The sequence below is a fragment of the Mustela lutreola genome, chromosome 6 (assembly GCF_030435805.1).
Source record: "Mustela lutreola isolate mMusLut2 chromosome 6, mMusLut2.pri, whole genome shotgun sequence".
Classification (NCBI taxonomy): Eukaryota; Metazoa; Chordata; class Mammalia; order Carnivora; family Mustelidae; genus Mustela; species Mustela lutreola.
Window position 1 is genome coordinate 83,582,054 of NC_081295.1, and position 20,844 is coordinate 83,602,897.

At 35.0% G+C, this 20,844-nt stretch overlaps 1 protein-coding gene across 3 annotated transcripts in view; it reads left to right on the forward strand.

Annotated features, from left to right (window-relative positions):
* The first annotated feature begins 384 nt into the window (after positions 1 to 384).
* ZUP1 (zinc finger containing ubiquitin peptidase 1) overlaps positions 385 to 20,844 on the forward strand; it is a 28,579-nt gene continuing 8,119 nt past the window's right edge. For 2 of the 3 annotated variants that reach the window (XM_059177756.1, XM_059177755.1), the window contains exons 1-7: positions 385 to 637; positions 1,930 to 2,505; positions 10,396 to 10,506; positions 12,214 to 12,335; positions 14,074 to 14,242; positions 17,225 to 17,413; positions 17,844 to 18,009. In XM_059177756.1, coding sequence (XP_059033739.1) covers positions 1,944 to 2,505; positions 10,396 to 10,506; positions 12,214 to 12,335; positions 14,074 to 14,242; positions 17,225 to 17,413; positions 17,844 to 18,009 — 1,319 coding nt within the window. In that variant the 5' untranslated portion in view covers positions 385 to 637; positions 1,930 to 1,943. Of the gene's footprint in view, positions 638 to 1,929; positions 2,506 to 7,803; positions 7,932 to 10,395; positions 10,507 to 12,213; positions 12,336 to 14,073; positions 14,243 to 17,224; positions 17,414 to 17,843; positions 18,010 to 20,844 lie in introns of those variants that run through there. The other variant, XM_059177757.1, reaches the window with a different exon arrangement.

A 20,844-nucleotide genomic window follows, 5' to 3' on the forward strand; every position in this document is an offset into this window, starting at 1 on the left:
TAGATTTTGAGAGGCAGAGAATATAGATGTACATGTTCAGTCTGCCTTGATGAACCACAAAACCCCCAATATACCGTACATTATCAAATTATGCCACTCTCTTGTTTAAATATTCCAATAGTTCTCTATAAGAGTCTACATGATTTGGCCCCTGTCTTGACATACCGTGGCAGTTGGGCCCTAGGGTATTGTGCACTCGTGTAATGTCTTAGCTCCCGTCGTAGGAATTCATTCTGAAAATTCTCAGAGCCTTGTGTGTCTCCTAGTAAATTAGGAGTCAGCACCGGGAACCAATGATGCAAAAAAAGACTACGACTCCCAGAAAACACCACAACACAGACTAGCGTGGAGCAGTGGAGCAGTGCATGCTGGGCGCCTTTTCCTTCCGGGGGTACCGAGGAAAAGCGTTTTTTGAATGTGAGGATGGGAGTGAAAGTATTTTGGAGGCGCTGGTTTGTTTCTTGGTTAACTGTGACTCTCAGGGTGTAGAGAGGGCCTGTGCGTCCTAGTCTGCCGGGCCGGGAAAGGTAATCGACGTTGAAAGTCTCTGCGGGAGAGCGAGACGGTGTCGGCGGCCGACCCGAAGAGGAAGCCCAGGATAATCAGGCAGTGTGGCCGCGGCCGGATCTTTGGGCCGGTAGGAACTAATGATCCCTTCCCAAATTCCCCCGGCCTCCACTATGACCCAGTCAGTGTCTGGACCCGGTTTCGGGTCCTGGAAGTTGGCGCGGACTCTTGGGCAGAGTGGGCCTTTGGCATGCGGCCCTTACGGCTTCTCTCACAGTCTGCTCAGCCTGGCACCTGTCACAATCTCCTTAAATCTCTCAACCACTTGTCCTGATCAGAGTATTTGGGAGTTCAAGCGTATCCCTCTGTCTAGCCCCGGGAAGATAAGAAACTGGATATGACGTTCTTTCCACTGGTGGTTTGGGAGAGTTTCCTTCTAAAATCAGAAACTATTTTCACTTGTTTAAAAGAGAATAAGAAACATAAGGACAATGCAGGAAGTTCTTATAAAGCTAAATTTATTCAAATAATGGGAATGGTTTCCTCTCCCCCCCCTTTTGTTTTTAAATAGTCCTTAGCTGAACAACATAAGAAGGTTGTGGCTGTGATTGATTTTAAAAATTCTTAACAAAATCAGCTTTTGTCCGTACCCAGTATTTCTATTAGTCCATAAAACCCTAAAGTGATTGCTGGTTTAGTACAATTCATTTTATAGACCGATGCTCAAAGACATGAGCTATCTTACCTAAATTCTGAAATGTGAGATTGCATTCTAGTTCTCTTGGTTCTGGAATCTGTGCTCTTTGCTACCATAGACGCTCTTTTTATTCTTTGGGTTGAGAGGACAGTGTTTGGAGCCTGATTGGGTTAGCATTTGGCTCACCATTTTCTGACCTCGGTGACCTGAGCGAGGGTTTCCTCCATATAGGAGGATAATTATGCTACTTAAATTACTTTGATATAGCTAAAGCTCTTTAACTGTTAACTTATTTTATTAAGCTGTGTTTATTTACCCTCCCCATTGTTAAAACCTTTAAGTTTCTGTATTCAGATAGATCAATTGTTAAGATTTCTTTTAGTTTTCTCTTAAATACCATACTTGGGCAATTTTATAAACATTATTTTCTTCTCGACCTCACACCAGGCATGTTTTTTGAAATATATTTAAAATTATTTATTTTAATTTGAACTATTATTGCCTTTATTTTATTGAAACCATAAATTCAAAATACAGTAGAGAAATTTTGATTGAGATTTATAATGAAGTTTGTACATTTGAGGAACAGTTAAGTACATTGAAAGTATCTTCAAATAATCCAGTTTTAAATAGATACTTCCTAAAAATTTGTTTCAGATCATCTTATAGAATGCATTTTTTTCTCCAGTCTTTCAAACTTAAAATAACATTGTATTCTTTTCTAGCTACCTGATGTACTATGCTTTCTTGTGATATTTGTGGTGAAACAGTAACCTCAGAACCAGACATGAAGGCTCACCTGCTAATTGTTCACATGGAAAATGAAGTTATATGTCCATTTTGCAAGTTGTCAGGTGTGAATTACGATGAAATGTGTTTTCATATTGAAACTGCTCATTTTGAGCAAAATGAACTAGAAAGAAGCTTTGCAAGGATCAATACAATACAGATTAGAACTTCAGATAACAGGAAGGACAATACCTTACAGTGTAGAATGGAAGTTAATTCTAGTGTCCATTCAGCTTGTGCATCTAATCACCCAAAAATTTCAGCGCAAAGCCTGCCTAATGATGGTACTTTAGAACATAAAACCTTTTATTCGGAGAACTTAACTGAATCCAGAAAATTCCTTAAAAGTAAGGAAAAAGAGTGTGACCCATCTAAAATAAAAGGATCAATTTATGAAACAACGTATAGTTCTCCCGAATGTCCGTTCTGCGGAAGAATAGAAGATTGTAGTCAAGATATGGAAAATCATGTGAAAACAAAGCATGCCGATCTTTTAGACACTCCATCAGAAGGTAAGATACTCACTTTATGTGATAATTAACAGTAGTGTCAGTTTAATATGTGGTGTCCTAAATGTTGGTTTGTAAATCAGATTACTGCAAATGTGTTTTTTATTTTTTTTTAACTTTATTTTTTTCAGTGTTCTAAGATTCATTGTTTGTGCATCACACCCAGTGCTCCATGTAATACATGGCTTCCTTAAAACCCACCACCAGGCTCACCCAACCCCCCCATTCCCCTCCCATCCAAAACCCTTAGTTTGTTTCTCAGAGCCCACAGTCTCTCATGATTTGTCTCCCCATACGATTTCCCGCAACTCTCTTCTCTCCTTCTCCCAATGTCCTTCATATTACTCCTTATGCTCCACAAGTAAGTGAAACCATATAATTGACTTTCTCTGCTTGACTTATTTCACTCAGCATAATCTCCTCCAGTCCCGTCCATGCTGATACAAAAGTTGGATATTCACGTCAAAAAATGGGCAGAAGATATGAACAGACACTTATCCAAAGAAGACATACAAATGGCTAATAGACACATGAAAAAATGTTCATCATCGTTAGTCATCAGGGAGATTCAAATCAAAACCACACTGAGATACCACCTTACACCAGTTAGAATGGCCAAAATTAACAAGACAGTAAACAACAAGTGTTGGAGAGGGTGTGGAGAAAGGGGAACTCTCTTACACTGTTGGTAGGAATGCAAGTTGGTGTTACCACTTTGGAAAACAGTGTGGAGATTCCTTAAGAAATTAAAAATAGAGCTACCTATGACCTTGCAATCGCACTGCTAGGTATTACCCCAAAGATACAGATGTAGTGAACGAAAGGACCATATGTACCCCAGTGTTCATAATAGCAATGGCCACAGTCACCAAACTATGGAAAGAGCTAAGATGCCCTAAAGCAGATGAATGGATAAAGAAGATATGGTATATATATATACAGTGGAATATTATGCCTCCAGCAAATGTGTTTTTTAAATTTAGTTTATAACATTGTTCATTTACTATTATTATAAAAATACAGTTGTGGAAAAGAATTTCTGATTCAGTTAATAAATAATTCAACTACTTTGAGAGTAGTTTTAGAACCTTTCTGAGGAGGACTGTACTCAGAGTCCATTTTTCAGAGGGCATTCTTTTATTTACCACCAGCCCATTGGCATCTGAACTGTCTTGGACTCTGATTTTCTGTGGTTCTGAGTTTGACACCCTTATGATCAGAGAACACACTCTATGATTTTAGTTCTTTTAAATGTGTTGAAACTTGTTTTATCTGCCAAGATACTGTATATGATCTGTCTTGGTACATATTCCATGGACACTTGGGAAAGAGAGAGATATTCTGCTGTTGTTGGATTGAGTATTCTAAATTTTTCATTTAGATCATTTTGTTTGTATTCAGGTCTTCAGTATCCTTTCTGATTTCCTGTCTAGCATTTCTACCAGTTTTTGAAAGGCGGTTGTTGAAATCCACAATTATAATTACATATTCGTCTATTTCCCCTTTCAGCTCTATCAGGCTGTATTTTATGTATTTGGAGGCTCGGTTTTTCTTGCATACAGTACATTTAGAATCATCTCTTTTTCTTTATTATTGAGTTTAAGAGTAATTTCTTTATTTTGGATATGTGTTTTTTATTAGATACGTGTTTTGCAGATACTTCTCTCAGTTTGGAGCTTGTCTTTTCATTCTCTTAACAGTGTTTTTCACAGAGCAGAAGTTTTAACTTTTAATAAAGTGCTACTTACTTGATTTCTTCATTCATGGATTATGCTTTTGATATATCTAAAAACTCATCACCAAACCCAAGCTCATCTTTCCTGTGTTATCTTCTAGAAGGTTTATAGTTTTGAATTTTACATTTAAGTCTGTGATTCATTTGAGTTAATTTTTTAAAGATGTAAGGAAAGTGTGTCTAGATTCATTTTTTTTAATTAATAAATGTTATTTTTTAGAGCAGTTTCAGGTTCATAGCAAAGTTAAGTAAAAAGTACAGAGAATACCCATGTACCCACTGTCCTCATATACTAACAACCTCCTCCACAATCAATATCTGTACCACATGATACATTTGTTATATTCAGTGAATCTACATTGGCCCATTATTATCACCCAAAGTCTGTAGTTTCCATTAAGATTCATTCTTGGTGTTGTATATTCTACAGATTTTGGTAAATGTGTAATAACAACTACCCATCATATTAGTTATGCAGAATAGTCTCACTTCCCTAAAAATCCACCTAGTCACCCCTCCCCCACCCTAACCCCTGGCAATCACAGATCTTTCTACTACTATGATTTTTGCCTTTTTCAGAAGGTCATTGGAATCATGCAGTATATAGCTTTTTCAAATTGATTTCTTTTACTTAGTAATATGCATTTAAGCTTTTCTTTATGTCTTTTCATGGCTTGATAGTTATTTTATTTTATTTTTTTTAAGAGCTGAGTAATATTACATTGTCTGGATATACCACAGTATATTTATTCATTCACCTATGAAAAACATCTTGCTTGTTTCCAAGTTTTGGTGTTAGGAATAAAGCTGCTTTAAATATCCACATGCAGGTTTTTATATGGACAGATTTTCAGTTCATTTGGGTAAATACCAAGGAATGTGATTAATGGATTGTATAATAATAGTGTGTTTAATTTTAGTAAGAAACTGCCAGACTCTTTCACAGTGGCAGTGAGTGAGATTTCCTGTTGCTCCACATCCTCACCAGCATTTGGTACTGTCAGCATTCCAGATTGTGACCGTTCTAATATTTGTGTTGTGGTATCTCATCTTAATTTAATTTGAAGTGCTCTCTTATAACATGAATTTATCTTTTTGTATGCTTAATTGCCATCTGTGTATCTTCTTTGGTAAAGTGTCTGTGAAGGTCTTCAGCCCATATTTTAATCTGGTTTTGGTTTTCTTATTGTTGATTTTTAAGAGTTCTTTGTATATTTTGGATAACATCTTTAGTACATGTATCTTTTGCAAATATTTTTTCTCATTCTGTGACTTGTCTTCTTCTTTACTTTGACAAAGTCTTTTGGTGAGCAGAAGTTTTTTATTTTAATGAGGTCCCCCTTATCACTTATTTTGTAACTTCACTAAGCCTTTGGTGTTGTCTTGGCCATATCCTAAGTCATCTAAGTTTTCTCCTATGTTATCTCTTAGGAATTTTGTGGTTTCTCATTTTATGTTTAGGCCCATAATCATTTTCAAGTTACTTTTTGTGAAGGGTATAAGGTCTGAGTCTAGATTCATTTTCTTTTTTTTTTTTTTTTTAAAGATTTTATTTATTTATTTGACAGAGAGAGATCACAAGTAGGCAGAGAGGCAGGCAGAGAGAGAGAGAGGAGGAAGCAGGCTCCCTGCTGAGCAGAGAGCCCGATGCGGGACTCAATCTCAGGACCCTGAGATCATGACCTGAGCCGAAGGCAGCGGCTTAACCCACTGAGCCACCCAGGCGCCCAGATTCATTTTCTTTACATTTTGATGTCCACGTGTTCCATTGTTGATAAGATTTTCTTTCCTCCCATAGTTTTGCCTTTGCTTTGTCAAAGATTTAGTCGACTAGACTATTTGTCCATTTCTGGGCTCTCTGTTCTGTTCCATTGATCTGTTTGTTCTTTTTTCAATACCACAGTGTCTTGATACTCTAACTTTATAGTAAGTCTTGAAGTACGGTAGTGCCAGTCCTTTGACTTTGCTCTTCTTCAATATTGTGTTGGTTATTCTGAATCTTTTACCTCTTTGTATAAATTTTAGAATCAGTTACTTGATAGCCACAAAATAACTTGCTGAGATTTTTTATTGGGATTGTCTGGAACTTATAGATCAAGTAGGGAAACATAGACATGGTAGCATTATAGAATCTTCCTATCATAAACAAGAAATATCTCTCAGATTTCTTTCATCAGAATTTTGTATTTTTTCTCATGTGTATCTTGTTATATATTTCATTAGGTTTTTGAAGATGACATATAGGTAGGTCTTATATTTTCTCCACCTTGATAATCTATCTTTTAATGTGTATGTTTAGAGCAGTGACATTTAAAGTGATTATTCCTGGAGTGCCTGGGTGGCTCAGTGGATTGAGCCTCTGCCTTCGACTCAGGTCATGGTCTCGGGGTCCTGGGGTCGAGCCCCGCATCAGGCTCTCTGCTCAGCGGGGAGGCTGCTTTTCCCTCTCTCTCTGTCTGCCTCTCTACCTACTTGTGATCTCTCTCTGTGTCAAATAAATAAATAAAATCTTTTTAAAAAACTGATTATTTCTATAGTTAGACTAATGTTATCTACCATCTTTGTTATTGTTTTCTATTTGTTGCCCTTGTTCTTTGCTTCTTTTCTTGTCTTTGACTTTTTCCTGTTTTTTTGCAGCTTAATTGAACATTTCGTATGATTTCATTTTCTCTCCATGGGGGAAAACAGTTCATACCTGTAACCTTTTGACCCTATTTGGCCACATAAGAATGATCCTTGGGTGTAGAACACTTCGTTATCAAGAGTTCTCACAGCCTTTGTATGGAAATACCTTTCCCTTTTTCAGGCAGTAGTGTGTATTCTTTTGTTTTGCTTAAGCATGTGTGTCATATGGCACCTGAACAGCCTTAGTGCTAGGTCTGTTCTCTGCTGGAAAGGGATGAGATCCTTCATTGTGTTGTGCAAGAGAGGTGTGTACAGACCAATTGCCCCGTGTTGGCTGCCGGAAGGGACCCGTTGGCCATGGCAGATTAGTGACGAATACTGAGGAAGATCTTACTCTTTCTCTTCTCTGTGTGTTCCGCTATATTCTCTATGAGTAAAGTGTTGTGACGGGTACTTGACTGCATTATGTTTTCCATGGCGATTATGATATCAAGAAGCATTTGGACTTCTACTCCTGATATATAGGCAGAAGATTTCACTTGCTCAATACTCGCTTTTCTTAGCATATCAGTTATGCTTATTTTTACTTTTTTAGTGCTTAGCCTAGAGTTTGCAGTATACATTAACAACTAATCCAGGTCTACTTCTGAATACTGTTGTATGACTATGTGAATACAAGGACCTTATCATAATAAGATATTCCTAATTCCTCCCTCATCCCTTGTGTCATTGCTGTCATTCATTTCAAGTAAATATAAGCACACACATATACACACACACGCACATAAGTGAATACGCTTATATTTTTATTTTGAATAAACTTATTTTTATATCAATTAATGAGAAAAATAAATGTTTTTATTTTATTATCTCCTATTTCTTCCCTGATCTTTTCCTTTATGGATATCCATGTTTCTGGCCAATATTATTTTCCATCATTCTGAAGAACTTCTTTGAACATTTCTTGCACAGCAAGTCTACTGGCAACAATTTCCCTCAATTTTTGTCTGAGAAATTCTTCATTTTTCCTTCATCTTTGAGGGATAATTTTGACGGTACAGTATTTCAGGTTGGTGGGTTTTGTTTTGTCTTGTTTTTCTTCTGGAAAATTTAAATATTTCACTCCTCTCTCCTATTACCTGAATGACTTCTGAGAAGTTGTATGTAATTCTTATCTTTGTTCCTCTATAGGTAAGGTGTTTTTTTCCCTCTGTCTTCTTTCAAGATTTTTTATCTTTGATTTTTCTGAAGTCTGAATATAGTGTGCCTAGATGTAGTTTTTGGTATTTACCGTGCTTGGTGTTTTCTGACCTTCCAAGATCCATAGTTTGATGTCTGACATTAACTTGGGGGTATTCTCAGATCTTATTGCTTTAAATAATACTTTTGTTTCTTTCATTCTTCTCCTGGTATTCACATCTTGTGTATGTTATACCTTTTGCAGTTCTCCCACAGTTTTTGTAGGTTGTGGGTTTTGGGTTTTTTTGTTTTGTTCTGTTTTTTGTTTGTTTGTTATGTTTAGGGGAGGTTTGGGGAGGATCTTTTTGTCTATTTCATTTTAGGAAATATCTCTTGCCATATCCTTACACTCAGAGATTCTTTCTTCAGCCATGTCCAGCCTGCTAATAAGCCCAAGGGTTTGAACTCTAACATTTCTTTCTTTTTTAAGGATGTCACTTCTATTAGTTTTTGAAGATTTATAACACTTAAATTATGTTTGCTTGAATGTATGAATGTTAAAAATTTTTTGAAAAATATAAGAGCACTCAATTTGGTCATCAAGTAAAAATAAAAACTGCCTTTCTTTTTAAAATTAGTCCAAAGTAGCATTTAGGAACATAGTCATAGGCTGCAATGTTGACACCATGACAAAACCAAGTATAGGGTTGCATCTGGTTTTGTTTTGGTTTTGTTTTCAGTAGCCAGTGTTCTTGGGTTAAGTTCTGAAAATGGCCCAGTTGTAAGGCAGGTATCTGTTTGGTTCTACCAGGGCTATGTTCCTTGAGTTGACTGCTGCAGGGTGAGGTACATTTTCTGGACCATGTTATTTACCTACTAGTCATCAAAGTAAAAAAAATCATCATCTCTTCCTTGATATTCTATTCCATGGAAATCAACTCGGTATTATGAGGTACTTCAGTTCTACCAAATTCTTTCACAAACTAGGATCTTTCTTATGACCTGTCTGTGATCATTTCCAGTGTAGTTCCAAACTTTTTTAAAAATTTTATTTATTTATTTGACAGACAGAGATCACAAGTAGGCAGAGAGAGAGGCAGACAGAGAGAGAGGAGGAAGCAGGCTCCCTGCTGAGCAGAGAGCCCAACGCAGGGCTAGATCCCAGGACCCTGGGATCATGACCTGAGCTGAAGGCAGAGGCTTCAGCGCCCCTAGCTCCTAACTTGATGGTTTTAAGCAAACCATTCCAGGAGGGACATACTCTCAATCAGTTCATGTTCCTGTCCTGTCATGAAATGAGATTTATCCTTGTCTTTTTCTTCAGTTAGACAATTTTCTCCTCTTCTGTACCTTGGCTATGAAGAACATTTCTCATTATATCCATTAGAATCTCTACAGCTCCCACTTCCAAAGCCTTTAGTGTATCTTCATCTCCAAAACAGTACTTACCTGTGTCCTGGCTGATTTCACCAAAGTGCTGAATTAATTTTTCTGTTTGAATGAATTTTACCTTGGAAAGAACATCAGTAGATAATGCAATAGCTTGGTTTCCATTTTCACTACCATAGGATATATCAACTAATTTTAAGTCTTTTGACTGTGGTGTCTCTCCAGACATGTCAAATTGACTTAGTTCAGTTTTAAGGTCAACTGATCCACCTAAAATGAGACCAGTCACGTTCACTTTGTGGAAGTAAACAGCTATCTAGCAGTCTCAGCTACTATCTGAATACAGATTCAGATATTCTACTTCCAGACCAGACCTTACATGTATGGATTGCTCGGCTGTAAGTGCTCAGTGTCCCTCTTCTGTGCCCAATATCAGTCAGGTCTTGGTCTACGCAGAGGTACTGCTTCTGTTTTGGGCAAGGTACACCTATCTGCTTGCCATGCTGCTTAATGCTCTTTGATCTCCTGCTCCAACTAGGCAGTATGATCCCAATTCCAAGCTTTACACTGAAGGCTTTATGCTGAATTTTGTACCTCACCACTTAGTTTGGAAGGAGGATGCTGATAATTTAACCCCTAAAATTCATGCATAGACTGGCCCCTACTTACCATTTCGATTTTCCTTTATACTTTCCTTTTCTTGCTTTAACTACAGATCTACATATTTGTTATTAATTTTTTCTTTTATTATAGCGGTAAGAGATTTGTGCTTCTGCTCAGTCTTCCATTTTGACCCTAAAAGTAGAAAATAGCTTTAAATCCAACTACAAAAAGCTTATTTACTTATTTACTTATTACTTATTTCTTATTTAATAAGGTTAGTGGACAGTGGATAATCTTTGACTTGGGGTGAAAAAATCTAAAAGTTTTAAAAATAAAACAACTGAATTATGTCTCTAAAACAGACCGTGATCAACCTCTGTATGACTGTCCTATGTGTGGGCTCATCTGTACAAATTACCCTATTCTCCAGGAACACGTTGACTTACATTTGGAAGAAAGCAGCTTTGGACACGGTATGTTGATATGTTTAAAAATAAGAATCTCTTGACTTAATTTCTGCTTCCTATTTATATCTAAGTTTTAGAGTAGTAGTAAAGAGGGAAAAAAGCATACTGGTTAAAAATAAATTTGTCCCTTTAAAGAATTATAATATAACTTCAGCTTCTTTTTAGAAGTTGTTTCACAGAAAAGTTGTATAGAATGAACTACTGTGGGCAGTAACCAAACTAGTGGTTTTGTCCCCAGAGTTTTTCCCAGAACACAAATATTCAGAAGGCAATGAAATTGTACAATTTAAGAAATCTGTCTGATGAAGTTGAGGCCATTCTTTCAGCAGCTAGAAATAACTAGATTTAGCATCAGGTCAGCAAAAGTTGTTGTTGAACCAGGAAGCTGCCATATGGCACATACGATTTTTAAAGAATATACGAACTGTATGATTTAAATGTTTTTCAAGTTCATTTCCATTTTGTCCAGTTTCTTATATTAACCGCTTATTAATTTTGTAAGTGACTCTGTACAGTTTTTTCTCTGTCCCTTACGTTTTTGAATAGTGGCATTGATAAGGTAATCCTTATAGTGCCTTAGAAGAGGAAAGATTCTATGAGTTTCAGAATCCCAATGAAAAAAATATAAAGTAGACTCTAAGAGAAACCAATTGTGTTCTACTGGCACTTAAGATACCTACTGTTCTTAAGGTACACTGATATCTCCTGTTAATTCAGGGGCCTTCAGTATCCAGTATTAATGATCCTAATACCAGTCCATGATCTTCATGAGTAATAGCCCTTGTTCACTCAGTCTAATCCCAAAATGGGAATCACTGGATCAAAGATGGAATAGTCCTCTTCTCCAGTGATTCTCTGCTAACTACTGTGGGAAAATACCCCTCTGAAGCTGAATGTCTGATAATTCTTTTGTTTATAATAGGCTTTGTATGGGCACATAAATTATTCTGTAAGCCCAGGGTAAATACTGAAAGATATGGCCTGAGTAAATCACTATAGATAGTGTCAGTAGTATGCTAAAAATCAGTTGTAATTTGTTTATCCTCAGTAGTTGGAAGTGGGGACCAAATAGGAAGATCTAGTAGAGACTGGGAGATTTGAAAGAAAAGAAAGAATACTCAAATACATAATTCAAATATCAAATTGGAAGTCAGGGAGTACCAGATCCTGTCCAGAAGCCACTGACTAATGGATCTGTGGGATACTGGGTAGAGAGGAAACAGGGCAATATGTTGCAAAGTTGTACCAGACTTTGTTTGTGACCAGACTGTAATTAAGCTGTACTTTGCAAACATATTTTGATGCTCTTCATTATTTTCTTTTCTGTCCCAGTTTATTTTAAAAGCTAGTCTTCCTTATTTATGTTAATAGGGAGCACCAATGAAGAATATTACTTAATTTTTCTAAGTTCTAGTTTCCTTAGGAGATAATACGTAACTTCCTAAGGGTGTCATGAGGATCAAATGAGACAATTAATGAAAAATGCTTGTCACAGCCTGCCTGTTCAGTGTATATTAGTGATTTAAGTGGAGGTTTTACCCTTACAGAAGCTGTTCAAGTTCTGCTAGAAACGGTATTTCCATGACATCATAGTCATGAGTAAATATCAAAATAATAGCATTTACTCCATTTAAAAGATATGAGTTAAACATATAATAAGTGAGATTTAAATTCAGTAATTACCTTATTCTAAACATTAAAAATATCTATTAGGCATAGACAGAGTCCAGTGTTCTAGAGATCTAGAGTTGGCTCACCAGCTTCAACAAGAAGAAGACAGAAAGAGGAGATCTGAGGAATCACGACAAGAAATGGGAGAATTTCAGAAGCTGCAGGTATGAAGATTAATAACAATCGTAGTATTTTGGTTTGGTAGAGTTCTTATTTTTCAAACATGCTGTCGAGACTACAGCCCATTATTTTCGTCATTGTTGATACACAAATCAACTCTTTTTACATATACAGTTTATAGTTCATAACAGCTACCACTTATAATTACTCATTCTGGTCATGTACTGGGATAAGCACTTCACATATAGTACCTTAAGATCTTCACAGCAACTCCCTAAATGACAGATGAGGAAGCAGAAACAGAGTGCTTATGTAGCTAGTAACTTGTTCAGGTTCAGGCTATATTAAATGGTAAAGCCTGGATTCAAACCTATCTATGTTAAAATGATAGGGCAGATTAGGAAACAAAGAATTTAAGTGTTTATATAGATACTTAAAAGAGAAATTTAGAATTAATATCTCTTGTCTGAGTGTTAAATTCTTTTAGTGATTTAAAAAGAGCCATGTTTAATGGAAAATCTATTTTTGATGACATTTGAGATTTTATCTTGGGTTGATGTTGGTATGTGCCAAACTAAACTGGCAGCATCTAATATATTTTTAATGCATGTACTTTTTTTTTTTTTAAAGATTTTATTTATTTATTTGACAGACAAAGATCACAAGTAGGCAGAGAGGCAGGCAGAGAGAGGAGGAAGCAGTGAGCCAAAAGCAAGGCTTTAACCCACTGAGCCACCCAGGCGCCCCAATGCATGTACATTTTTAATAGATTATTTCTATTTTTTCAGTCCTAATTTTCTGTGAACTATTACCTGTGCTAATAATGCTCCGAGTTTCTAATTACTCTTTTTCTGTGTGCTAATAGGATAATGTTTGAAAATAAAGGGTTTGTGATTGAATAGGTTTGAAAGTATTCAGTTAAACACGTTTGTATACTGCAAGATTTTTCAAAACCTTTAATATACTAATGTGCATTGTACATATCATAATTTTCTCAGACTCACTTCTGAGTTTTTCTGTTCAGATATGTCACACATGACCATGTAATTCTCTATTTGGAGTATCTAACTTGGGCTGTTTTTCTCCTTAGTGATTCATCTGTTTGCAAAACATTTTCCCACCAAGATTCAGAGGAGGCAAAAAAGTTGGCTTTTCCTAAGTTTTCTTTGTCTTAAATAATTTTGAACATTATAAATACGAAAAGTTTCCAGTATTTAAGTGTGTTTGTTAAGTAATTTCACAAGTTCTTTAGATCTCAAAAACGTTTTCCTTGGAGGCTGTGTTATAATTGGAGATTCTCTATCAGTGTGCAAAAAAAAAAAAAAAAAAGTTAATTTACTATGTAGAATTACTGCCTGAATGAATTGTGGATTAAGTGGATCTTAATAGGCTATCCTGGGAACAAATAATAAGTAGTGACAGGCTTTCTTAAATCAGTGCTATGTTCAGAACTGACCTGCCTTTTTTAGTACCTTTCGTAGGAAGACAGGATTGTCTACTTTTCCTACTACAAAGAAAGCAAATCTCTTGCCCTGGCGGTTTACAGAGAAAGGCTGTTACTAACTGGGGGATTTGTGTATATGTATGTGTGTTATTTATCTTTAATAAAACTCTTAAGAAAAATCTTTAATAAAAATCTCTAATAAAAAATCTTAATCTTGTATGAAAATCTATAAAGTAGAATGTTTCAAAATATATTTCCAAATAAATAAAATTGTAGTAAGTTTCCATCCTCATTGAAGTTAAGGGACATGAAAAGTAAGTCATTTTTATGTTCAATAGAGACAATATGGCTTAGATAATTCTGGAGGATACAAACAACAGCAACTACGAAATATGGAAATAGAAGTCAATAGGGGAAGAATGCATCCATCTGAATTTCACAGAAGAAAAGCTGACATGATGGAATCGCTAGCTATTGGTATTGATGATGGAAAAACAAAAACTTCTGGTGAGTACTTAAACATCAAAATCATTATTTTAGTATTTCATATAACAGTGAAGTAATAATCCTGATTTTTTGAATTTGCTTAACTTTAATAATCCATAGTTTATATACTTTTAGGTAAGACTGTTCAAATAATTTTTTTAAAAATGTCTTTTTGAAACTCTTGTACTTTTATATTTTTATTAAATAATCCACTTAAAAATAATTTACTTTTATATTGTGTTCATTTACTTGACATTTGAAAATGGGCCTTTTAGAAGTTTTGAGTGTTTGAGTGTTTACTATGTTGAGTGTTTACTATGTTTGAGATCAATGCTGTGTGATAGAAGTATAAGATACACACACACACACTAACCAAATATATATATATATATTTTTTTAATTCCTGTAGTCATATTAGGAAAAGTGATGAAGTAAAATTAATTTTAATATGTTAAACCCCATGTGTCCATAATATTATTGTTTCAATATATAATCAGTATTAAAAACTATTAATGAAATATTTTGCAGTCTTTGTACATTTTTCAAAATTCGATATGTATTTTACACTTTACAGAGTATTTATATTTGGATAAGTCACATCTCAGATGTTCAATAGTCATACTTAGATAGTGGCTACTATATTGTTTTAGTATAGTTTTAGACACTAAGACCTTTATATAAACTGCATCATTTAACTTGCAAAACAGACACTCACTTGTATACTGTTACATTTTTCTGGATTAGTTAATTGTGATTTAGATAGATTAAATTACTTTCCCACTGTAACCACATAGCTACTTACTGGCCCAGCTAGTACTCACAATCAAATCTGCCTTCCTACAAAGAATGCCTTTTCCCTGATATTTTTTAAGGTATTCTTTTAATGTACACTAGTATAGTAAAAAAAATTTATATGGAAACAGCTTTGTTCCTACCAAAGAGGTTCCTAATCTTACTGTTGTAAAGCTGTAAACCTTTCATCTGTATTTTAAATCCCGTGTGCATCCCTTTCTGATTCTAATCCCTCCTCACCCACATGGAGAACCGATATCCTTAATTTGGTATTTACCAGTCTCATATATATTTTAATGCTTTTACCATATATGTAGGTGTCCATAAAAATGTGTAATATCTTAATGTATTTAAACTATGTGTAATTGGTATACATCTGTTCCTACTTGGTCTCCTCAGATATGTTGATTCTTATAGCTGTACTTCATTTTGACTCTGATATCCTTTGTTAGAATTATACACAACTTATTTACCTGTTTTCATGTTAACAAACATTTAGGTTGTTTCCAATTTCTTACTCTTACAAATTATAAACAGGTTTTCTTTTAGTCCTTAACGCCCATTATCCATTTACCCCATCCCCCATCCACCTCCCCTCCAGCAACCCTCAGTTTACTCCCTTTTCTCAAGAGGTCTTTTTTAAGAGTTTTTCTATAATGCAACCAGAACTGGAAATACAAGGTTAAAGGGCATGTATATCTCTAACTTTGTTAAAGTTACTGCAGAATTGTTTTCCAAAATGATCATAATCTAATTTGCATCATTGTATTCTCACTCACACTTTGTATGGTGACACTTTTTAATTTTTGCCACTCATTTTTGAAATGATAGTACCTAATGTGCATTTTCCTCATCACCCCTGAGTTAGTTTCTTCAGTAAATAACCTATTCTCTTCTTTTGCCCTCTACTGAGTTGTCTTTTTCATCTTGATTTATAGGAGTTCCTTCAGTATTTAGGACACTAATTCTTTGTTGATTATCTGAAATTAGAATATCTTCTTCAACATCTATAATTTGCCTTTAAATTTTATGTATGGTATCTTTAATTAGTTTTAAATTTTAATATAATCAAATTTCTGTCTTTGTCTTTATTTATATCTTGTCTTGGTCAAGGAAATCCCCCAACTTTGAGGTCATAAACCTATCTCTTTATATTTTCTTTAAACATTTATACTTTGCTTTTCATATTTGTACTTTTAATTCACTTGGAATTTATTAGTACATATGTATGTATGAGAAAGAATGAGAAAGAGAAGGTGTGGATTTGATTTTTCCTCTTATTTATAACAGTACTTAATAAGGTCTTATTGCTTATACATCTCAAGCAATAAGAAAGGAAAGTGTCTCTGTACTTTCCCCACTTATCTGTAATTCCCTGTGCCATGTATTTTCATATCCAGTAGTCTTTCTGAAGGCCATCTTTATATTTCTTCAAAGGTCTCTGTGTAAAAAGGTTTCTGTGGGATAGGACATTCCTGATGATCTGGAATACGATTCTTTAGGGTATACAAGAAGAAAATACTAGAGTTTCTATTTGTTTTTGATTTATGTCACTCTTTAATTTCTGTTTGTGCATATGTTTTAGAATTATTGTAGAATGTAGTAGAGTATGTATAGTTGTTATAATATTGATATATCTGTAGGGGGTTAAAGAATACTGCTCTGTTATATACTATGTCCTTTTTGTAAACTGCTTTGAAATTCAATTATTATGTGGCAAAGATTTTTATTTTTGTGAGTTATACAAATATTAATTAAGCAGCTATTAGTTAAAGCTATTATTTCTTTTCAACAATAGATTATAATTTAACAAAAGATATTGGAAAATACCTAAAAAGGTTTAGGGACTAAGGATAAAAAATTTTATTATAAAGAAATTTTTCTTTTATTATATATTATATATATACAATTATATAATTATGTATAATTATATATGTATTACATAATTATATAATGTGGTTGCTAAGACCATGTTACTTAGACAGCGAGGCACCATTGTGCTAGTATAAGTAATACACTAGTGTTAGGAAAACTTGCATAGTGGTAACAAGACATGAACTAAGGTTATAACAGTAAAAAGATAAAGAAGATGGAATTGACAGGATTTAGATGGGGCACTTGAGGAAGAGACTAATATTAGAAATATATGAGACAGCCATAAAAGATGATAGCTTATCCTTCTAAATCTTCTAAGTCTCTTCTTTATTTTAGGAATTATTGAAGCACTTTATAGATATTATCAGAATGCTGCTACAGATGTGAGGCGCGTTTGGCTTTCCACAGGGGTGGATCACTTTCATTCATCTTTTGGTGACAAAGGTTGGGGTTGTGGTTATAGAAATTTCCAGATGCTACTTTCATCATTACTACAAAATGATGCCTATGACGATTGCCTGAAAGGTATGTGAAGTATAATTCTTTTAACTTGTCTGCTTATAAATAGTTGATCCTTGGAGAACATGAGTGTGCACTGCATATACATGGATTTTTTTAGTCTAATATTATAAATGTATTTTCCTTATAATTTTTTTCTTTTTCTTTTTTCTAGTTTTATTATAAGAATACAGTTTATAATATATATAACATATAAAATACGTGTTAATCAACTCTTCATTTTTTATTTGTTGGTAAGGCTCCCCGTCAACAGTAGGTTATTAGTAGTGAAGTTTTTGGGGGAGCAAAAAGTTATATGCAGATTTTTGACTCTGCAGGCAATTAGTGTCCCTAACCTTTGTATTGTTCAAGGATCAACTGTACATATAATATGGAATGAAGTAATATATAGTACTTCAGTAACTGTCATGTAATGTGTTTGCTTGTATAATTATAGGTATGTCAATTCCTTGCATTCCAAAAATTCAGTCTATGATTGAAGATGCATGGAAGGAAGGTTTTGATCCTCAGGGTGCCTCTCAACTTAATAACAGGTTACAGGGAACGAAGGCCTGGATCGGAGCATGTGAAGTATACACACTCCTGACCTCCCTAAGGGTAAAGTAGGTACCTGAAAACCCACATTAAGGTTATTGTCATATATGGGAAGTTTTCTATGTTGTTTTTTTCTTTTATCAAAGGATAGTTAAAAAATAAAATTTAAGTGGCACTGAAAGGCTTATGCTAAAAACCAGTTCAGTCCCTATCTCATGTTCTTCTCTATTTGCAAGTCTGATTTCTCAGAGGCAGCTGTTAATTCCACTGTTTCTGAATAATGTGCTTTCAGGGTTTTCTTTCTTTTCTTTTTTTGGTTTATTAGTTTTAGACATTGTTACACTTCCCTCACGTTTCCCACCTGTGTTCACCCTCAGTCCTTGTAATTTGGTTAAATCTCACTTTTTATTTGCTTAAGTCAGAGTTTACATCATGACTGTATTAATATTATTCATTGCTAATTTTATTTACTTTCCCGAAAAGCTTTTACAATTTTTCCTTGAGTTAAGAACTGTCTTTTCTTTTCCTTTTTACTCTTTGACTACATCATGGTCTCAAACTTTTCACAACCTCCACTTATGTATTCTGAGGCACTCCTATCGTGGACACTTCTTCCTTGAAGCCCTCTCTTGTCTTTGCTCTGGTCTCCTAAATCCCCTTCAGAGCTGTAACCCTGTGTCATTTCTTCATTTTTTTCTTGAAGTGGAGCCTGGACTTTTTTCTGGATTCCATGTCTATCTTTTTTGGATTGTTCTCCTGCTTAAGTACATCTTTCATAAGCTTCCTGAAAAAAAGTGCCTGGTCCTTAATACTTAAATGATCATTTGGGTGGCTGTATTATTCTAAAAGCAAAATCATTTTCGTATCAAATTAAGGTTTTACTCTGTTAACTTGTAGCAATCAGTGTTACTATTGAGAAGGTAAGATGTTATCTGATTTTCATTCTTTTTGTATAACCTATTTATTTTCTCTGAAAGTTTTTTGCATCATCTCTTAGTCCTGCTATTATGAAATTTAATCATGAATGTGGGGCTTTGATTCATTGTATTAGGCATTTGTTTTTCCTTTTGAATCTAGACTTGTGAGTTGTAAGATCTCAGTGTAGCCATAAAGAGCTTAGACTTCAGTGTCAGGCTGCCTACAACTGATTCTAGTTTTCCGGCATATTGGCTGGCTGTATGACTTAATTTGTCTGTAGTCTAGTCCCACCATTGATAAAAAGAGCATGTAAGTAGTAACTGCTCCATAGAGTTGCAGTGATATTGAGATGATCCAGTGCTTAGAACTATGACTGGAATGTAGTTACAGCTCAGAGGTTAATGATAATTACGATCCCTCCATTTCCTTTGTTCTTCTTTCTGAACTTCTGGTAGTTGGCCACTGAACTCCTTTGACTTTTTAAGTTTATTGGTCATGTTTTTTTTTTTTTCCCTCTTTGCTTTTTGTTCTACTATGTAGATTTTCTCAGCTTTATCTTCCAACTATTCTATTGAAATTTGTATCTTAGCAATCATGTTTTTAATTTTAAGGGGTAATTTCATAGCATTATAGTCTGTTATGGTTGAAAATTTTTTCCCAACATTTTCTTTCTTTCTGTTCCTGTGTTTTGTGGGGTTTTTCCATGTTAATTTGTTTTCACATCTATTTATTTTAGTCTTTTGCATTTTGAGGTCTTTCTTTTAACTTTTGTAAGTCCTTAGTTGTCCATTCGTAGAGTGAGGATGAAGCACTAAAAGATCAGAGGTCCTATAGGATTACTTGGAGCTTGCAGATAAGCAGACTCCATTTATAGAGTTTTAGGTGGTGGAAGCTTGCTATTTGTTTGGGGAACTCCGAAAATTTTAATATAGGAAGAGATCTTTTCTCGGGGCCATTCAGAGAAGAGTTCTCCACTCTCCTGCCTGGAGCTCCTGCATTGATGGAGTAGGGTAGTTAAGCAGTAATTTGCCTTTCTTATGCAAATTTTCAATTCCTTTAATATAACCCCATTACTACTCTCTCTAATAACTAGTGCCTCTGAGCTTCCAGCATCTCTGGGATTTTAAGACAATTGTCTGTTTTTTCTATTCACTTCTATGTTTCCTTTTCTGCTTTTCATTTCCCAAAACTACAGGACAATTTGGGCTGTCTCCATTCTTTTTGTCTTTGGCTGTTTGAATCATTTTCTCCTTCAATATGATTGATGTTGGGCTTTCAAGAGGGAATGGAGATAGATGCTTATCATTTTTAAGAGAAAGTTTGCCTTATCGGGCTCTCTGCTCAGCAGGGAGCCTGCTTCCTCCTCTCTCTCTGCCTGCCTCTCTGCCTGCTTGTGATCTCTTTTAATTAATCTCTCTCAAATAAATAAATACAATATTAAAAAAAAAAAGAGAAAGTTTGCCTTTAAGCTTCATGACTCTGTTTTCCTTTATATTTGTTTTATATCATTTTTATCACATTAATTGATTAGGTTCAGAGTTAAAACTATTTCTTAACTTTTAAATAGGTAAACTTTGGGGGTGGTTGGGTGGCTCAGTTGGTTAAGTGTCCAACTCTGGATTTCAGCTCAGGTCATGACCTTACAGTTGTGAGATTGAGCCCCACATGGGGCTCCCTATTCAGTGTGGAGTCTCAGCTTGAGATTCTCTCTCTCTTCTGCCCCTCCACCTTCCTCCACTTGTGCTCTCTTTCTCAAAATAAATCTTTAAAAGAAAACAAATAGGAAAACCTTGTTTAATAATTTTCTTGAATTATTTATTTATTTATTTATTTATTTTTAAGAGATTTTATTTATTTATTTGACAGATAGAGATCATAAGTAGGCAGAGAGGCAGGCAGAAAGAGAGGAGGAAGCAGGCTCCCCGCCGAGCAGAGAGCCCGATGCCGGACTCGATCCCAGAACCCTGAGATCATGACCTGAGCCG